Source organism: Fistularia commersonii, chromosome 34 (genome assembly GCF_037954325.1).
Source record: "Fistularia commersonii isolate RoL2024-O1a breed Wild chromosome 34, RoL_Fcom_v1.0, whole genome shotgun sequence".
In the NCBI taxonomy this organism is placed as follows: domain Eukaryota; kingdom Metazoa; phylum Chordata; class Actinopteri; order Syngnathiformes; family Fistulariidae; genus Fistularia; species Fistularia commersonii.
In genome coordinates, this window is record NC_141317.1 from 417,978 (window position 1) to 439,269 (window position 21,292).

Sequence of the window (21,292 nt, forward strand, 5' to 3'; positions counted from 1 at the left end):
GGCTATACCCAAACGTTATGTGAGGGTCTGCTGGGAATGTCTAGCGAAGTCACCGGTCGGAGGGAATTTCAACTCCCTGCTCCGGCAGAACTACAACCACGTCCTGAGGAAGGCAGGGGACATTGAGTACGAATGAGCCATGTTCTGTACTTCCATTGTCAAGTTGGCAATCCTGTGAGAGGTGCTTAGGGAGTATGGGGTACCAAACCACATCATACGGGCTGTTCAGTCCCCGAATAATCAGTGTCGGAGCTTAGTCTGTATTGCCAGTTGTAAGTCTGATCAGATGCCACCGTTTCACTGAGAAATTTGGACTCCACCATGGCTGCCCTTTGTCACTGATTCTGTTCATAACTTTAATGCACAGAATTTTTCGTTGCAGCCAGGGCGTTGAGGGGATCCTGTTTGGTGGCCGCAGGATCAAGTCTCTACTTTATACAGATGACGTGGTTCTATTGGCTTCATCAGGCCATGAGCTCCAGCTCTCACTGGAAGGGTATGCAGTTGAGTGTGAAGCGGCCGGAATGAGGATCAGCACCTCCAAAACCGACACAATGGTGCTCAACTGGAAGCGGGTAGAATGCCCACTCTGGGTCAGGAAAGAGGTCCTGCGATGCGGACTCTGTACAGGTCTGTGGTGCTGAAGGGGGAGCTGAGCCAAAAGACGTAGCTCTCAATTTAGTGGTCAATCTACGTTCCCACCCTCACCTATGGTCACGATTTGTGGATAGTGACCGAAAGAACGAGATCACGGATACAAGCGGCCAAAATGAGTTTCCTCCATAAGGTGGCTGGACTCTCCTTCAGATATAGGGAGAGAAGTTCGGTCATCCAGGGGGAGCTCGGAGTAGAGCCGCTGCTGCTCCGCATAGAGAGGAGTCAGATGAGGCGGTTCAGGCATCTGGTCACGATGCCTCCTGGACGCCTCCCGGGGCATGTCCATCTGGGAGGAGACCATGGGGAAGACCCAGGACATGCTGGAAAGACTATGTCTCCAGGCTGGGCTGGGAACGCCTTGGGGTCACCCCAGAGGAGCTGGACTATGTGGAGGGGAAAGGGAGGTCTGGGCCTCACTGCTCCGGCTGCTGCCCTGCGACCTGACAAGTGGGGGAAGATGGATGGATGGATGGATGCATGGCTTTTTTTTTTTCATAAATACATGAAGGACTCAAATAGACATTGAGTATTATGCTTAAAAGTAACCTTCAACCCAACGTCTTTTTTCGAAGTTCAAAATGTTTTGTTGCACACAGAAATGTAATTTTGTTTTCTCTGCAGTTCTTCATTGGTTTAAAAAAATGCTATTCATTATTTTTATGCATAGCATAAAGGGAAAAAAATATCATTATATGTCGTGTTAATCTATTATAAATTCAAAAAGGATTGTGTGGCTCCCGGTATTTTTTTTCACTGGACCAAATGGCTCTTTGAGTGGTAAAGATTGCCAACCCTTGAAATAGAAAAACATTGCAAGAACAGCCCAAATAGACAACAAAAGAACATCCCTACATGGACTGAAGCAGCAAGGAATTGTGGATTTATCATGGCAAAAGAACAACCACCAGTCAAGACTTTCAAGTTCATTGAACTGGACTAAAACCGCATCTTTTTGACGGAAACCCTCTTTGATGAAACCTACAAGACAGATCATGATGGACTGCACAACTCACAAGAAATTACAGGAAAGGGAAACAAGACTCCTTCTCCTTGCCGTAACTCTGAGTGACTATCAGAGGGGTAAGAAAATTCCACAGGGACTAAGAATTCCCTCTCTCATCTCTCTCACTCAGCTATATATGCCCATGGAAAAGGTCTACTGTTTATACTGACCACACATGCTAAGAACTTGAATACAGTCATTGACATTAAAATATTATGTCAGCCCCTAAGATTAAAGGAATTATACAAAGGACAAAAAAAATTAGCCTAAGGCAATCCGATCCTCTCGCCCTTCAAGAATAATCTAACACCACCCCTTGCAGGGGGACTGATCTTTCCATTCAGCCATCCCCGGCATCCATCACTAGACCGCCAACTTCCTTCCGAGCAAAAGCCACCTTTACACCACAGGAATCTAGAAATTCCTCATTGGACACCTACTGCTGCCTTGTGGAAAGACGCACCTCTGGAATCCTTAACAAAGAGAGAGAATACAAGTTGACAAGTAATTTGACAAAAGAACAACAGGAAAATTAAAAAAATCTAAAAAAAAAAATGAAAATGTGGTTACTCAAAGTGCAGATTAATGCGGAGCTGTTGTAATTTTGAAGATTTTGATACTGAGGTGAAGGGACAACATCAAATTTGACATACAACTGTCCCACAACCCCTGGTGTTGTGTGACAGTAGTCTTAAAAAGACACCCCAATCTGGGTAACAAGTGATGCTTGTAAGGGCTGATCTCTCCCCAGATTTACCCCCTTCCTTTTCCTAGTGCTATCCCCCATGGTAATTATCCATGCACCCGATGTCTGCAATGCCACTTCTCATACAAAACTAACATCTTCTATCATCCTCACACAGGGATGAAATGATTTCATGTTCCACCACACACGTTATCTACTTGCTCAAATGTGGTTTAGCATACGTGGAAAAACAAACAAATGCAGCCTCAGGGCGGCACTGGCCCGTGTCTCTCCAAGCCTGCCTTGGGGGGACACGGAGCAGTGTCTCCCTGTGCCGGTCCCAAACCCAGATAAATGCAGAGGGTTGGGTCAGGAAGGGCATTTGGTAAAACTTTTGCCAAAACCAAATATGCGAGACAACCAAAACTATACCATACCGGATCGGTCGCGGACCGGGTTAACAACGACCGCCATTGGTACTGATGACCTACAGGGTACTAATGGAAATTGGGCTACTGTGGGTCGAAGAACAAGAACAAGAAGAAGAGGAGGAGTGCGTGTTCGGAAGCAGAGAGAGAGGAGGAAAGGAAAGAGCCTGGGACTGAGAGTAGGGACTTTGAATGTTGGGACTATGACAGGAAAAGGTAGAGAGTTGGTCGACATGATGCAGAGAAGGAAGGTGGATATACTGTGTGTCCAGGAGACCAGGTGGAAAGGTAGTAAGGCTAGAAGCTTAGGAGCAGGCTTTAAGTTGTACTATTATGGTACTGACAAGAAGAGAAATGGAGTAGGAGTTATCTTGAAGGAGGAGTTTGTTAGGAATGTCCTAGAGGTGAAAAGAATGTCAGATAGACTTATGAGTCTGAAATTGGAAATTGAAGTTGTGATGCTCAATGTTGTTAGTGGCTATGCCCCGCAGGTGGGATGTGAATCTGAGGAGAAGGAGAAGTTCTGGAATGAGTTAGATGAAGTGATGCAGAATATTCCCAGAAATGAGAGAGTGGTCATTGGTGCAGACTTCAATGGACATGTCGGTGAAGGCAATAGAGGGGATGAAGAAGTGATGGGCAGATTTGGTATCCAGGATAGGAATGCTGAGGGACAGATGGTGGTAGATTTTGCAAAAAGGATGGAAATGGCTGTAGTGAACACCTTTTTCCAGAAAAAACAGGAACATAGGGTAACTTATAAGAGCAGAGGTAGGAGCACGCAGGTAGACTACATCTTGTATAGATGAGGTAACCTGAAAGAGATCAGTGACTGCAAAGTAGTTGTAGGTGAGAGTGTAGCCAGACAGCATAGGATGGTGGTTTGTAGGATGACTCTGGTGACAAGGAAGATGAAGAGGACAATGGCAGAGCAGAGGACAAGTTGGTGGAAGCTGAAAAGGGAGGAGTGTTGCATGGTTTTCAGGGAGGAGTTGAGAAAGGGTCTGGGTGGTCAGGGTGAGCTTCCAGATAATTGGACAACAACAGCTAGTGTTATCAGGGAGACAGGTAGAAGAGTACTTGGTGTGTCATCTGGAAGGAAAGTATATAAGGAGATTTGGTGGTGGAATGAGGAAGTGCAGGAGTATATACAGAGAAAGCAGTTAGCAAAGAAGAAGTGGGATACTGAGATGACTGAAGAGAACAGACAGGAGTTCAGGGAGATGCGGCGAAAGGTAAAGATAGAGGTAGCAAAGGCAAAACAAAGGGCGTATGATGACTTGCTTGCTCGGTTGGATAGTAAGGAGGGTGAGAATGATCTATACAGGTTGGCGAGACAGAGAGATAAAGTGGAAAGGATGTACAACAGGTCCGGGTGATTAAGGACAGAGAGGGAAAGGTATTGACTGATGCTAGAAGAGTGATGGGAAGATGGAAAGAGTACTTTGAAGAGCTGATGAATGTGGAAAATGAAAGAGAGGCAAGGGTAGAAGAGGTGATTATTGTAGACCACAAAGTAGCACAAATTAGTAAAAGTGAAGTGAGGATGGCATTGAAGAGGATGAAGAGTGGACAAGCAGTTGGCCCTGATGATATACCTGTGGAGGTTTGGAAGTGTCTAGGAGAGGCAGCGGTAGGTTTTCTGAGTAGATTATTCAACAGGATCTTAGAGAGTGAGAAGATGCCTGAAGAATGGAGACAAAGTGTGATGGTGCCTATTTTTAAGAATAAAGGGGATGTGCAGAATTGTGGCAACTATAGAGGGATAAAGTTGATGAGCCATACAATGGAGTTATGGGAAAGAGTAGTGGAAACTAGACTGAGAGCAGAAGTCAGAATTTGTGAACAGCAGTATGGCTTCATGGCTAGGAAGAGTATGAATGCTAACAGAAAAGTACAGAGAAGGTCAGAAGGAGTTGCATTGTGTTTTTGAATGAGAGGAACTCGGGTGGAACGGTGAGGCTACAGGGAGTGGAGATCAAGAAGCTGTAGGATTTCAGATACTTTGGGTCAACAGTCCAGAGCAACAGAGAGTGTGGAAAAGAGGTGAAGAGATGGGTAAAAGCAGGTTGGAATGGGTGGAGAAAAGTGTCAGGGGTACTATGTGATAGAAGACTATCGGCCAGAATAAAAGGAAAGGTGTACAAGACAGTGGTGAGACCAGCGATGATGTATGGACGAGAAACTGTTACAATGACCAAAAGACAGCAGGCAGAACTAGACGTTGCAGAGATGAAGATGTTGAGGTTCTCTTTTGGAGTGACCAGGATGGATAGGATCAGGAATGAGTCTATCAGAGGAACAGCACATGTTAGATGTTTTGGAGAGAAGGTCAGAGAAGCCAGACTGAGATGGTTCGGTCATGTACAGAGGAGGGATAGAGAATATATCGGTAGACGGATGGTGGAATTGGAGCTGCCAAGGCAAGAGGTCTCGAGGAAGACCAAAGAGAGGATTTATGGACGTAGTGAGAGAGGATATGAAGGTAATTGGTGTGAGAGAGGAGGATACAGAGAATAGGGTTAGATGGAGAAAGTTGACTCGCTGTGGCGACCCCTGATGGGAAAAGCTGAAAGAAGAAGATTAAGAGTTATACAGATAACTATAGCATGTACAACATAGCATAAACAGTTTACCAAATTCTGGAGCTCACTCCAAATCACTGAATCCATTGAATTCTTCTTCCTCAGTGTTAATGAGCAACTCCGCCAACTCTGGAGGTAGACGGCGTGTCGCTTTCACTTCTGCGTGGTTCTGATAGAGTGGTGGTTGCATTTCATGAAGTGGTAACACCAAGACGGTCCACCCATAAATTCATTTATCGCCTTGGCAACTACCTGGGCATGGAGACGTAACTCCACCGATGACAAGCCTCTCCCGGCAGCACATTGTTCAAGCATCCATTTGTGAACTTGTTCAAGGTGTGGGCCGAAATTTGCTTTATTTGTTTTCTTCATTTCAGTTAGAGTATCCTCTGCTTTTCATCAGTCCCTCACTCGTTTCTTGCTCACTCCAAACTTTGTTTCTGCTGCTCAATTACCATTTTGGGCTGCATATTTACTGCATATACACTACTTACAGATTTTTGGGGGCATTTGCGTTCAATTTCTCAGTTGTCTTTATAAGTTGATGTTTTAATTTTCAATTTTCAGTGGTACAGGAGGAATAGGAGTAGCAGATACTGGCACACAATCCGAGAGTGCACATTTGCAGCTGCCAGTGTGAAAATAACATGTGAAATTATATATTCTAATATGTAAGTCACACCTTAGTATATGTTGCAGGACCAGTCAAACCAGAGAAAAAGTGTGAATCATAGTCAGAAAAATACAGTACATGTAATTGCTCAAAGCAAAATCTGGATTATCAGAACTACCTTAAACCATCCGAAAAATCTATTTGGATTTCCATTACTGATTTTGGACACATTGGGTATCACATGAAATATATATCATCCATTCTCATAAACAGATTATTACCTTCTCGAAATATAAACATGATGAATGTAGAGGTTAGTGGACTGCTGAACATAGATAAATGAGTTATGTTCTCACCTGCAGGACACGTGTGGGTCCATTTGGCAGCACCTGGACTGACAGCACCCCAGAACCGGGTCTCATCTTTTGGTTGATGAACTGTTGCTCAGGTCCAGGGTCATGCAATCCCGAGTCTGGTCCCAGCACCACCTGAGCTCCATCATAGAGACCTACTACTCCCTCTTTCACCTAAAAATGAAATCCAGAGTCAACTTTCTTTTATTGCTATAGTGAGAAATACACAATACTGTTGAGATCTTCCTCATCACTTTCTTGGATGAATGCACATCCAAAAATAACCAATGACTGGATCGCAAGAGAATTGTTTGTCTTTAAATCCTTCAGTCAGCACACACCCATTATTTAGAGCTCAAATTGTGCACTTGCGTCTGAGCACATAGTCATGCATAGTTGTCCACTTGAATATAAACCATCTCAATTTGGAACAATACTGAAGTTAAATTAAAATAAATAGACAAATACTTCCATTACGACTATATGTTCGTATGAATGCATGTATGTATGTATATAAACCATCCATCCATCTTCTACTGCTTATCTGGGGCTGTGCAGACAGTAGCCTAAGAGGAGAGGCTCAGACCTCACTCTCCCTGGCCACGCCAGCTCTTCCAAAAAACCCTGAGGAGTGCCCAGATCAACGCGTCCTAGGATTTCCCCCCATGTCCTTGGGCATGCCCAGAAAACCTCACAAGGGAAGCACCCAGCAGATATATGATCAGTTGCCTGAATAAGCTCATCTAGCACCTCTTGATACTGAGAAATGGTGGCTCAACTGTGTGCACCTCTCTGATGACCGAGCTTCTCGCCCTTTCTCTAATGTAGAGCCTTAACATCCTATAGAGGAAATGCATTTCTGTGTCCATGCTCAAATTCTTTTGGACACAACCCACAGCTCATGACCATAGGGGAAGGTGGGAATGTAGATCATCAAGTAAATTGAGCACTTTGCCTTTCAGCTCAGATCCTTTTATATTACAACATATTATCTGCATTACTGCTGATGCTGCACCGATCTGCCTATCAATGTCCCGCTCCATTTTTTCCCCTTACTTGTGAAAAGATCCTATGATAATGGAATTCCTCCACTTGGGGCAAGCTCTCAGCCGGGACCTGGAGAGGACACTCAACCTATTTTTGCCGAAGGGCCATGGCTTTGAATTGGGAGATGCTGATACTCATCTCAGCAGTTTCACAACTGGTTTTCAAACTGCTCCAGTGAGAGTTGCATATCATAGTTGGATGAAGAACCACATCATCTGCACAAACCATGTGCTGGTCAATAGTTGACAAGGTATACCCAGAATTTGTGCAGGACACATGTTTTAAATTCAATGTTTCTTTTTATTCCACTACTGACATCTGAACTTGTGTACCAATAGCACAAGCTTGATGTCCTCTTTTGACATAGGAGATGTAGGGCTCAAACACTAAGATTGATTTATCTCATCACAGCAGTTGCTGCAGAGGTTGCCCATGGTTTTGACCATATGATTGCAATTTAAAATTTGACTATTTTATTAATTACATTCTGAGCACAGTTGACCACAATGGAAATTGGTCTCTAGGATTGGATTGGATCTCTATCAGATTTAGTCTTACTGTTATTTGTGGATTCCCTGCTGCAACTGTATTGTATTTCGAGTCAAATAATTATGTCAAGTATGTTGCTGTTGGGAGTAACTGGTGAGACGAGGAACGCTGAATGGGGTTAGTTCATCAGATGTGTGAAATTCTGCCCTGTGGTCACTGAGGCCTGGGCCTGGAGACTATCATCAGTATAACATGTGGGACACATGTTTAGGCTTCAATCCTTTTGTTAAACCTGACAAACAACTCCAAATCCTTGTGGATTCCAGTATATCTATGCAGGTTTGTGGGACCAGATAGTGTATTCCACTGAGACGAGATCCACTGAGCACTCAGTCCTACCACAGCCAGTTCCATTGACGAGACCGGAGATGTTCAGTTGCAGCAGAGGAGCCAACCATGTTTAGCTTAGCCACTTTTTTTTTAGATTGTTTTAACCAATAAACTTGCTTGCTTCCAATATGCTCTGAAAGAGGTCCAGTCTGTACAATAAGTTATTTAGTGAGTTTGACTCATGTTGAAGAAAAGACAATGTAAAACAGAGGTGAAACATCAACTAAAAATCAGCAAAATTGTACAAAATTAAAAAAATAAAATAAACAAGGAGAAGAAGTGTTGAAATCAGCCAATAAAAGATAGATTATGTATTTGTAGAATCAACCTCACATAGTCTGATGATAGAAGACCAATGCAATTTCCATGCTGTTTGCCAGTCAAAAGACACACAAGAAATCAGAAAAAGGTCAATAGACCACAAAATTTGGATTTGATATCAAAATATTTAATCACAGTTTAGTGACCCACCTGCACCACCAGTCGGGGGAGTCCACATGTCAGCATGCCTGAGCTAAAGTGCCAAGTCTGGGTGGTGCTGCGGCGAGAATCTGGTCTCCTCAGCATCAGTGGTTCAAAACTAGGGAAGATAAAGTGTAAAATATGGCATGTTATACCTGATCATGCATGCAAGTCAAGTGGAAAAAAAAAACAAGGAGACTATATAATTCATTGCAAACCTGTTGTCACTGACAGCTGCCAGTCCAGCAATATCAAGAACTAAGGACGAGTCGAGGTGACGTGGCTGGACTGGCTTGCTTTGAGGGGGGGACGATCCTTCGTGACACAACATGCCTGACCCTGTCATCCTCCATAGCTGGGAACGCTTTCCTGGCTCCTGCAAGCAAATCAGTGTCATTGGTTCCATCTTTTACAGCAGTGAAACAACTTTAGTATGGAAGCATAAAGGTATCATAATTCAGATAATAATGCATTAGCAGACTGCTTTTTCTTTTCCAGAATATGGCAGCATATTAAACAACATTTTCTTCTTCCAGACTGCTCATTCTTTGATGTGATCCTAATTAAAAAGCAAGAGATTTAAGATCTAATTTTAAAAACATACCACAGCAAATTGTTATCAAATATCACTTTAAATGTCAAATTTAATCATTGAAATGCATTAGCAGTAATGTTTTTTCATTTTCAGAATGTGGCTGCATATTTTGACCCATAACTAAAATGAGTAATATGTAATTCAAACTCTTTTTATATGACCCGCCCCTCAAAAAAAAAAAAAAAAAAGAATCAATTTCGATTTGTAATCCCAAGCAGGTCGGGGCAGTCATTCAAGTGGCCGATCTTCTTAGTGGCTTGTTTGGGCACGAGAATACGCCACACCCTCAACTGTTACCTGGTAGCTGATCGCTGATACTCGTTAGCATGGCACTCCCTAATGCTGTCATGCAACTCTCACAATTACGGAACCAGATAGAATTGCAGGCGACATCTGAATCCAATGCCTGTGGCAGACTTGAGCAGATTATAGAGAGCTGGGTTGAATACTCACACAACTATCAGGGATCAGCTGGCAAGTAAAGAGGTAAACAGAGTGTGTTCTCTATAAACTCTCTACACCCTACACTGCAAAGTCCAAGAGTCTTATTGTAGGGTTTCTCTGTGTATCATGGATTCAAATGTAACACTTTTAATGCCCCTTTTAATGTAACTTTAAACCAAATGAGCCAAATGAATGAATACAGATATGCTAATTGATAAATATTGCCAATCAATTACATCTGGAATTGATTCCGCTCAGTAGCAGATACCTGTAGGTGCATATGACCTTCTGAGTGGCAATGGAACAAAAGAAGCACTTAAATTTTACTTTGTACATGTATATGATTATTAATGCATATTTCCTTGTTTTTTTCCTTTTTGCTCCAATTCTGACTCAGCGTTTTTCAATTAAAGGCATTTCTCCTTTTTTCTCCTTAGAATATCTGACATGATCATTTGAGCCATGACTGCACTGCCTGTGTTGTTTTCTGCTTTCTCAGAAAGTTCATCAGCATCCTTCTGACAGCAGGCGCACAACCTTGTTCTTTCTCAGTGCTTCCAACTCATCCTCCAATGCCCCCCCACTCTCATCTTTTCATTGAGGTACATCATGCATTTTGCCCTGGCTGAGGCTATAGAAGCTAGTAGTTCTTTTGTGAGGGACGCTTTGTGAGAACAATTCCACAAGCTCTGACCTGGTTACAAACTCGTCTCTGGGCCTCAACAGTTAGACCAGCTATGTCGCAGGTCTCCACCTCAAGTGTGGGGTAAGTCCAAATGTAATAATATACTTTTGTCCTTTCCACATGTTAAAGATTTGGCAATATCAAGATCAGGAAGCATTGCCTTAAAAAGCTCTGAGACACTATCATTTGACGGATTGAATGGTCCTGCACTGCAGTGTTCAGACCCCAGAGCACCTCACTGCAGGCCACTTGTGATCGGAACAGCAACAATTGTTGTGTCAGTGGAGGGAGCAGTTGTTTTGCTGGTCTCAGCAAAAAATCTGCCACATCAACTGCTGCCTGCCTTTCGGCAACTCATGACCATCTGATGGCCTGTACGATTTAACCACGTTGATGCCCTTTGTGAAAAGTGTGAAGATTTTTTTTACACATGCTACAAAAGACCTCACCCTGTTTTTTGCAAATGGGCTCCTATAAGTCTTGGAGCAGTCCTTCATCCATCCATCCACTTCTGAAAATTGCACTTTTACATTTTTGTGACATAACACTACTTTCACCAAGCTCAATGTCCGGTGTTGTATCTTATTGCACCATCAAAACAGCGGATGTGAACAAAAGCCAAATAAAGGGTTCTGCCTGTCAATCATCACCGATCATCACAGAATTGCAATCAAAGTAATTAAATGGTTAAGTAGCCTCATCAAACGAAATTCCAAATAACATTTTTTTCCCCCATGAAGTGTATTTAAATTTTTACTGCCTCTAGACATTAAACTGAATGCTTTTAATGCTATTTAAGGCCTTAGTTTGCACAAAATCTACTTCATGACTTCTAATGTTTTTTTAATGACCCTTGGAAACTCTGCTGTGACATGATATTCTGTCAATATGTTCTGCTTGGACCATATTAAAAAAAAAAACAAAAAAAACAAAAAAAAACACCGGCTGAAGATGAGACATAGTTCACATTTAGTATAATAAATGAAAATAGAATAAGTATGATCAATATTCTTGCAGCTGGTTAAAGTGCTATTTGTTGAATAAAAGGGGACTTTCCTAAGATCCCCTTTTATTCAACCCATGGCACTTTAGTACACATTGTAAACCATAACCCAGTCTAAACTTGGAATCTTTATGTTATCTTATATTTAATGTTGACAAATTCTAAAAGAGAGTACTAAATATTCTTTTAGTGTTTGTTAAAAAAATTGAAGGGGCCTTCTTCAAAAACAGTGAATATGCACAAATCTGAGGTGTGTCAAACATTTGACTCCTAAACTTGGGATCTGTCGATATTTTCTTTGACAAAATGCAGTAACACAAATGACCGCACACACTAAGTTGAGACCCATGTCATCTTCATGAAATAAAAAAAAAATCTTAAATAGGCTCTCATCAAATACTGTGACACTTTCTCAAATGCTTACAATTTCCAGGACAATACACTTGAATTGAAGTATTTGGAACTGGCTAAATGCCATAATGTTCAGTGAAACAAGTAAAATCCCCATAAGAGAGTCAATGTTCGTTTAATAGGGCAAGTTGAGTCAGGTGGGCTGAGAGACCCAGTGACATCTGACCTAATTCCTTTCTTTCTTTTTCTAAAAAGGTTTTTATATTTACTTTTCTGATCTGCCTTTCCTAATTTTATGCCACTGTGTGCTTTTCTAACGTACTACCTTCTTCTTCAGAATGACCCTTTGCGTCTTGGGGTCCACATCAAGAACTAACTCGGCGCAGGTCACCAGACACTTTTTCCCAACTGGTCTCCTCTCATCACTCCTGCATCAGCCAACCACACTGGTTACTACCTTCATGACTTAAGACAAGGGAAAATTTACAACATTATCAATTCAATGTAACATTTTGGCTCACTGTGAATGGGTGTGACTAGCTGCTATGTAGATGAAATTTTCATAGTAGAGTTTGTTGTATTCTCTAAAAAAGTTCATGTCAGCTGTGACCTCTGAAGACCCGGCCCCCTTCACTGTCAGTGTCAGGTATGGGGGCAGTGTGGGCTCATCACAAGCGTAGTCAAGCAGAGATCCTGCCTTCACTTCTGTTTGCAACTTGATGTCAACTACCCCATGCTGCCAGAACTGGATGGGAACCTGTTAAGATTAAAAACAGACTAATTTCATTATTTGGTTTTTCTTTTAGAAATCTATCATAGCTTAAACTTAAATCTTACATACCTGTAATTCGAGAATTTTACTTACTATTACATTGTTTGTTTGTTTTTTTCAATTCTGTATGAAAGGGTTGCTGTAGATAAGCTACTTTCAAATCTGGGAAAGGCATAGCTATTTTCTAGAGTGAAACAGTGCTATGTCAAAAAGTGCCAGCTGCTGCCTACCTCTGACATGTTGCAGATGCGGAATGGTGGGGGCAGCTGGTCAGAATCTGTGAAGGAAATCTGGTAGGTGGCTCCCTTCAGAGAGATTTCCGTCCGAAGAAAGAAGCAGTTGCCTAGTGTGTCCCTGGTCAAAGAAAGGTACACCAAACACACTTTGATAACATAGGTATTTGAAGAAAATATGGACACATTTAGTGTATAAAAACTTTGTAGTGATGTTGTTACAGATTCTGGTGAAATAATCTTTGTTCAGTTAATCTTTGTGGATATAACTGAAATATGAGTTATGACATTTTAGACTCCCTTGGAGAATTGCTACTTTCAAGCTCAGACAATGTGCTTTACATTGTTCAGATTTCAAGATTTGTTTTTTTGTGAGGAATCCAAAAAAAAAACTAAAAGCAACATTTAAATCAGTAAATACACAATAAGAGCAAGTTGGATTACAGAAAAAAATTGACAAAAATGTAAGCAGGGATTTGGGCTTTGTATTATCCTTTTGTAAGGCATTTTGCTGTTAAGGGAAGAAAATGGATTTTATACATGTACACAATACTCCATTACAGTCATGACAGGCCACAACTGAATTTGCTGCAGTTTATTCATTCCATTTAGATTTTCTGACCTCGAGCCTTGTTTCAGACGCATTATTTATAACGTACTCATTATTTAAAACGAAGTCTGGGACATATTCGTATTATTCAGTTTTTTTGAGAATTCTTTGGACACTTAAATTATCTATATTCACCTCAGTTGGGGATTTTTACTGCAGTTACAGCCTCGTCTGCCAAAAGACTGACCTCTTAAAAAGACACCATTAACAGAGAGTGCATAAAAGTTGTTGGGACACTGAAAAGATTTTTTTCTGTCTTTGAACTCTTAGAGGACACTTCAGACCCTCAATGAAATTCTTGCAGTTAAAAATTGACTGGGACATGATCAATGCAAAATGATTGCATTTTATAAAAATGAGGGAAACTTAACAAGGATCCCACCTAAAAAACAAGGAAAATCCCCTATCATTTTGATACAAATCACAGATGCATGTGAGGGGAAACGTTGGAGGAATTATAATGTTGATGATCCTTGTAAACAATTTGCAGAAAAGGTACACAAAAACAGTTGTTAACAGAACAATGCTACAAGAGACAAATATCTGTTGTTAGAGAGAATATGTATTGATTGTTCACCTCATGTTGATGTGAAATGACTTTGGTTTGTTAACCTCAAAGCCTCCAGACCAGGTGCAGTTCGAGGTGTCCATGAGCCGAACACAAAGTAACTGATCATAGTCATTTCTGGGCCAGTGAAAGACTACACTGGAGCCTGGTAGGGTGGAGATGTAGCATTCAGGATTGGCTGTGCCCTGAAATGGAAATATTCATTCATGATCTATTGAGGAGTGATAACTAACTGATATCATCCAGACCAAACACAGGAAAAGGTTTTCTTACAGGTTTACTGCCCTACAGAGAACCAGAAAACATTCAAAAAAGAGGATACATCTAAATGGGAAAGGATAAATAAAAAAATATATATTTTGCTTGGCATGACAAATAAATAAAGTTAAAGCAAAACACTGGTTATTAACGAATATAACCGTTCCTAAACTCTGAACACTTGAAAACTATCTAATGAAAACAGAAATGACAATTAAAGTTTTATTTCTTTACAGAAACCTCAACACACTGCAGCTTACACTCAAAGGACGTACAAATCCATTCCAGTGCTGATTTAAATTTGTGAAATATTGTGTGATCGGACAATATGAAAAAATTTGCTTATTGGAGGAAAAGAGCAACGCTATATGTGTCAAATGCAAAGTACTGAGCCAGAAAAACAGGATGCCCTGTGGATCGTTAGGTCTCTCACCTTCCCTCTTGCAAACTCTCTCTGAGCAAAGGCGAGTTTGTGTTTTGAGCGATTATCCAGCAAGTAGCGGGGAGCAAAGGTCACTACATGGGTGTCCCGGTAACGTCCTTTTCCATTTCGCACACTGATGCCTATGTCCATGCAAAAGATAGAAGGCAAAAAAATATATGTATCTCAACTTTCCCCAAATTAGCTGCTGGAGAGGTTTTAAAGCATGTATGCAACAGAGCTGCTGCTTTCTTAAAATCCTCTTAAAAACCTGTCCATCCTACTATTGGAAATACAGGTCCTCAATTTACTACATCCATTACCTATGGTGTTTCATGGTTATGTTGCCATCTACCATAAATTTATTAAGAAAGGGTTAGTGGAGTGGAGTGGATGAATACATCATCATGCAGCGCTATATGAGGAAGACAGCTATTTTTACATTCATCGGTTGACTTTTCATTTTTGCTTGTGTTGTTCTGACTTGCGGTGAAAATCATGTGACATCATGTAGTAGGAATGGACCTCCATTGTAAGTTGAAGACCTCCTGTAATGGCTGAGAATAGGCAGATGCTCCATACAAGGAATTCATAGATATCTTAGAGCACAACTAGCGCTGCCCACACATAAAATAAAAGTAGACAATATCTAAAATCTGTTTTTTTTTTTCATTTTGTTCCTTAAATTGAAGACTGAGGAACTCTTTCTATCTCCTTCCAATAAGACTCCTTAACAACAGACTTAAGAGTTTACAATCATGAACTACCTCAGAACAAATAACTTAATTTTACTGTTTATATTTCTATTTGCACTTTTTTAATGTGCACACTCATTGCTATACTAGGCTGTATGTTTCAATTTACACGCTCTCTATTTGTGCTTAATAATTTGCACATTTGAATTTGGACAACCATTACTGACCCTACTGAGGATGTGGGATTATTTGCCAAGTTCTCTCAGGATCTCACTTGTGATACTTCTGAATGTGGATGTGACTCAGACCAGAGAAGCTAAAATAGATGTTTTCATTAAAATTTCCAGACTTGTTTATCAGCTAATGAAGTCAAGATCAAAAGAAAAAAACATTAGATTAGGCACTTGACAGTGACTTATTCAATTTATGTAAAGTGGCACAAAAACATTTTTTAATCAAATCTAGACATGAAATCCAAGGAAAATAGTATTTCTGTTTATCTTACTGCACATGCCAGGTTATTTGTAGGACAGATATTCGAAGCACATATGCAGCAAAAATTCAAATCAGTCTGTGTTAGAGAAGAAAAAAGGAGGGCCAAGGCCTTTTCAAACAATGAGTGAGAACATTAACAATGATCATCCTTCAAGCTGATCTTGCTTATTTTTGTCTATATATTCTGCCAAGGGCCTTTACAGTGGAGCAACAATTAGTCAGAGGATTATTAGGTTCCTGTTATTTGAACAATGAATACAAAAAAACTTGCCTATGTTATAGATAAGACCAGGTCTGTTCCCATGCTGGATGACCTTTACAGCCCTGACCCCACTCCCACCATCCAGAGAGAATCCTTGGCACCAGCCTGGAACACCATCTGGGTGTATTCCTCTCCCAATTCTCATAGTACACCTGGGATTAACAACAATTGAGTAAATAGATAGAAATAAACATCAATATGAGGCTGTCAAATGAAACTAGTGTATTATACTGTAATGTGGGTCAAAGCCATGTTTCAACTTCTTTTCCGCTTGTCTCAGAAACATAACATGTTGAGTTTCAGGTTTTAGTAAGTTTTATTTGCGGCTTTTTGATACAATATGATGACTATTTAGGAATTATTACACTGATTTAAGTGACTCCCTGACCTTCCTGCATTCCAGACTTTGGGCACTTGGACAAAATTGGTTACATAAAATTTCAAAACTTCACAATATATTTTGTTTTGCAGAAGGTTCAGAACTAAAAAGCTATAGAGGATATTTCTGTAAAACCTTAGTGTAAATAATATTGTTTCATTTAAATTTCACATATAGGGGCTATGAAAAAAACTGTACGGTAATCGTTAACCCTTTCAATCCCCTAAAGCAGTGGTCCCTAACCCCCGGGGCGCGGAACGGTACCAGTCTGTGGATCAAGTGGTGCCGGGCTGCCCAAGAAATAAAAAAATGATTTCCCTTGGATTTATTATTTGAGTCTGAACAATCTTTATTTTGAAAAATGACCTGAATGTCGTGGTTACATCTTGGTCACTTGAGCGCCAAAAATGTAACCCACATGGTAGAAAAAACGAGTAATAAACAGACGTCATAGGGAGAGTTACTTTTTGAAGGGGAAAAGGTCTAGTGAAGAGACAGAGGAAGAGTCTACAACTTCCAAGCAAAAAAAAAGATTTTAACAGACAATACCGGGAGTTCTACTTTAAATGTGTATTTATCTTAACAGGTGTTTCCCACAGACCAAGCCGCTCTGTATAATATGCGGCAATGAGGCAATGAAGCCTTCATTATACTCATGTTATGTTGTTGGCACAATGTTAATAGGAAGCTGCTAATAAAGTTGGATTCACGTTTATTATTATAGTCATAATATAAACAATATACGTGTAGCCCCACCTCCCCTGGTCCGCAGTAAAATTGTCAAGCGTTGGGGTGATAAAAAGTTTCATAACCGGTGATAAAAAGGTTGGGGACCGCTGCCCTAAAGGACTACATCGGAGGCTTTGTTAGGAAAATTAAGAAGATTATAAACACATGGATATTCTTCTCATCTCAATTATTTTATTCAAATAATTTATATAATTATTCAAAGCATTTAAGTTGGACGCACAGTGTGATAAACTTACATTGCAGGTTGTTCCTTGTCAGTGTAGCAGAACAACAATGGGCTCAGACTTCGTGCTAATTCGTGCTCCTCAAACTGGCCTGCTGCATCGGTTTTGCCATTGTCTTGACGAAAAATTAATGGCAGACCTGTTGAGTAAGAAACGACAACAAACAAATCTGCTATGGTTTTAATTTGAATCACGCATGAACAGTAGATCCAAATGACAAGATTACCAGTTTTGTTGATAAGCCAGTAGGGAGCAGAAATCAGGATATTCAGTGCCCCCTGTGCACGCAGGATGATACGGATGGTGAGGCACAATAGCCGCTTGTTGGTGTCATAGAGCCTCATGAGTACCACATAGTTCTGAGTTCCAGGAGGAATCAGTAGCTCTTTGCACACAGAGAAGTTCTCCAGCAAGACTCCTGATAGACATATGATATGAGCTGCACAGGAAACAAGGACAAACTTTGGAATAAAAAACAGTCTAAAGGGGCTGACCTAGTTCAATGTTCTGTGAAGTGTCGACAGCATGAAGCACCGCCTCTTTCCCTGGCTTCAGATTGCCCTTGACGGATGTTCCCTTGATGTAGAAGTTAAGGTCACAGGGAAGCAGGTTAGCAAGCACCATGGTAGGCAACAGGTAGATGGTGTGACCTGGCTGTCGATATATCTGCTTTGCACTACCAGAAACCCTCTTGGCAGGCTGTTGGTCAGGATAGTTCTCCTTTTTGATCACCACACAAAACCTGAGGACAAGCAGATCAATAAATACCAAAAGTGGGAAAGACAATTACAATAATAAAATATGTAACTGAATCTACCTGAATATATGCTTGAAGTTGTCGTCAACATCTGCAGACTGGCACTCCCTCTTATTGCTACTGGTCTCCCCAGGCCGCTCCACACTGGTCCAGTGGATGGGAGCCTTACAGAAAAACAAGCCCATACCTTTGGGACGAGCCTGTAGCCGCCAAGATGTCAGGTGGAGGGGAACTGCCAAAGCCTGGCCAGGCAGAATGGGAGGCAACACCACAGGTTCTGTCAACAGAGGAACACTTTGGATTAGTGAAATACAAATGACATCACACTGCAATTATCCTTGAATAGTTTTGTGCCTCCAGCAGTTAGTCAAGTCATTTTTCATCTGTTTGCTTGGAGTGCTAGTATTGTGGCTTAAAATAAATGTAATGACAGGTACTGAGTGATTGCAAAATAATTATTTGTAAGTTAGTGTTCTAATGTTAAATTACCATAACCATTTGGACATAGAAATTATGTGATGACGTGAAAATGAATATTTTTTTATTGGAAATTCTGTTCACAAACAGCGTTTGAGCTCTTGAGCCTTCTTATGATCTATCTCTCTTCCCATCATATATATATGTACACACACCAAGTGTATGTCCACATGGAAGCATTGCACTGATTTTTCCCCCTGTAACAGAGCATACATGGGTGTAAAATTCAAATTCACATGGACAAAATGCATTGAAATGCAACTAATGGAGAGACTCAGTAGGTCTGTGAACTCCCTGTAGTTATCTAACATCTTCCTGTACAACATCTGGCTTCGACAGATTGACATACTTCTGGAGCACCAAGCCCTTTTGCAGACCTGATGGTGAGCCAGTTGCTGCCACTGTTGTTGAGAAGGAAGCCCTGTCAGTTGGTCAGCTACTGTTGGCTGCGGGGGTTTTATGTCTTTCTTGGAATTATACTGAATCTGAAACTTAATCTTGAATGCATGTAACGATGTGTTGAACAGTCCTTTTGGAAGCACTACCTGTTCAGGGTAGCTGCTCTGACTCTGTCAGGAATATCAAGCAGCATCTACTCCATGGGAGAATATTTTCTGATTAATCTTATGGTGGCAACTAGACTTGCTGAACTTCTTGAAGATCTTGAGCCTTCATCCAAGAATCTTCTTTTGTGCAAACTTTGAGAGGTTTGCACTAAATAAAATGTTATTGAATAATAAATAATAAAATAATAAAATGCTATTCAATCAACCAAAAAAAAATATAAAAAAAAAAACCAACAAACATTATCTTACTGTCAGGTGCAGATGGACTGTCAAGTCTGATCTCCATTGGAACATTTAGCCGGTTCTTAACCATGAGAGCTGAGCGGACCGTTATAACTTTCCTTGCGCTGCCCTCCATGGCAATGGAGAAGACCACTCTGACTGGAGGCAGGGCTGAGAACTGTGAAGTGGGAAGAAGTGAATTACTGAACTACAAAGTTTCAATTCACACAAGGACTTTTTGTGTGCAGATTTCATTTTATTTAAGTAGGAAACAATGTTGGTTTGGTTATCTGTGTAATGTTTTGGAAAGATAACATTTTGTGTTTATTTATCTTATTTCATTTGACTGGAATGGTCAAAATATTGGTGTTACTGGACAGTATAATTTGAAAATAACTCACATAAACATGAGGATGGATAATATTGGTCCTGCTAATAGGACTGCCAACCTGTGGATCAATAAAAAAGCAAAAAGGAAACTTGAAACCCATTACTACGTGATTTTGGTTTATTTGTTATTGACAATGACAATGCCCCTCCTGTTATACTTGGCCTCTGGCTACAGGAAGTGAAATCCCTATCATCTTTTAAATGAAATGACAAAGACGATACACGCAGAAGGTTTTATGCCCTGAAGTAAGGCAACCAACTTGACACAAGCGCATGAAATTCTGGCAGCTTGTGGAAAATTTGTCTTGGTTGGATATCCTTTTCACTTTCATTCATACATCTGGGCACTTTAGAATCTCCAAGCAACCTGTTGTATCCCAGAGAATACCCGAACAGACACAGGGTGAACATGCAAACTGCACATAGAAAGGCCCCTTGTTGGAACTGAACCAGGGACCTTCTTGTCGTGAGGTGGGAACGCTTAAGAATTATTGTTGACAAATATTATTGTCATTACGAAATTTATTTTGTTTTTGAGTTTTATCTTGCACTTACAGTGTTAGAAGAGTTGTTTCTGTCTGGTGCTGCATAACGGAAGAAAACACCCACTTTGTCCACTGACACTGGTTTGACTTGCTCCCATCCAGACACACGAACCAGCAGCTGATGAAGCTTTAACTCATGAGTGTGTCTGCATAGATAAGTGGCATCTTATCACAATCTGGAAGAAATCTTTATGGGACATACAGAGGTCCATATTCTAATGTACTGTTTGCTACACTGAGTTAAACAGGGGCAGCAAAGAACCACAATTAGTGATGACTTGCTGATATTTTCATACAATACTATTTTGTTGCCCAATGACTTAGTATCAAAATAAACAGAAAACAATACAACATTGTTTTGAATACATGTCTGGGAATCATTCTGGGTTTGTTTTGGAGGAGAATGCCATCAAGCTAACGAAGAATGGGTGTGATGTATTTGATCATTCTATCCATTTAAAAAAAGCCTGTTCCCCTCAGGGGTCATTACATTTAATCATCTGCATCCATGTAATTTGATTCTCCCCCTCCATTTTCTTCATGTTGTCCTTCAATCTATCCATAAATCTCTTCGGTTTTCCTTTTGGCATCCTGTCTAGGGAAAACCTCTAGGCTGTTTCACGATCAGCCTTCTGCCGAGATGTTAACTATCCCTCCTCTGTACATGTCCAGATGTACAGAGGACATGAAAGTACATGAGAGGACTAAGATGCCCAACCATCTCAGTCTGGCCTCTCTACATCCTTGCTATATCCAAAACATCTCACAAGTACATACAAACTACTCTCCTTCCTATCTGGAAACTCCTCCTGTCCACCCTGACCCTGACTCAACTCCTCCTTGAAAGCCAGATCCCCCCCAGGTTCCACCACTTAGTC

At 40.8% G+C, this 21,292-nt stretch overlaps 1 protein-coding gene across 2 annotated transcripts in view; it reads right to left on the minus strand.

The window, feature by feature from the left end:
• Positions 1-21,292, minus strand: part of vps13d (vacuolar protein sorting 13 homolog D) — a 106,118-nt gene that overhangs the window by 15,724 nt on the left and 69,102 nt on the right. For both annotated transcript variants that reach the window (XM_086142117.1, XM_086142116.1), the window contains exons 42-57: positions 20,425-20,560; positions 19,881-19,928; positions 19,507-19,657; positions 18,275-18,491; positions 17,952-18,199; positions 17,684-17,875; positions 17,470-17,596; positions 16,114-16,256; positions 14,665-14,795; positions 13,983-14,158; positions 12,793-12,916; positions 12,312-12,547; positions 12,116-12,218; positions 8,931-9,088; positions 8,722-8,830; positions 6,328-6,498 (exon numbers count right to left, since the gene is read on the minus strand). In XM_086142117.1, coding sequence (XP_085998243.1) covers positions 6,328-6,498; positions 8,722-8,830; positions 8,931-9,088; positions 12,116-12,218; positions 12,312-12,547; positions 12,793-12,916; positions 13,983-14,158; positions 14,665-14,795; positions 16,114-16,256; positions 17,470-17,596; positions 17,684-17,875; positions 17,952-18,199; positions 18,275-18,491; positions 19,507-19,657; positions 19,881-19,928; positions 20,425-20,560 — 2,470 coding nt within the window. The remainder of the gene's footprint in view (positions 1-6,327; positions 6,499-8,721; positions 8,831-8,930; positions 9,089-12,115; positions 12,219-12,311; positions 12,548-12,792; positions 12,917-13,982; positions 14,159-14,664; positions 14,796-16,113; positions 16,257-17,469; positions 17,597-17,683; positions 17,876-17,951; positions 18,200-18,274; positions 18,492-19,506; positions 19,658-19,880; positions 19,929-20,424; positions 20,561-21,292) is intronic.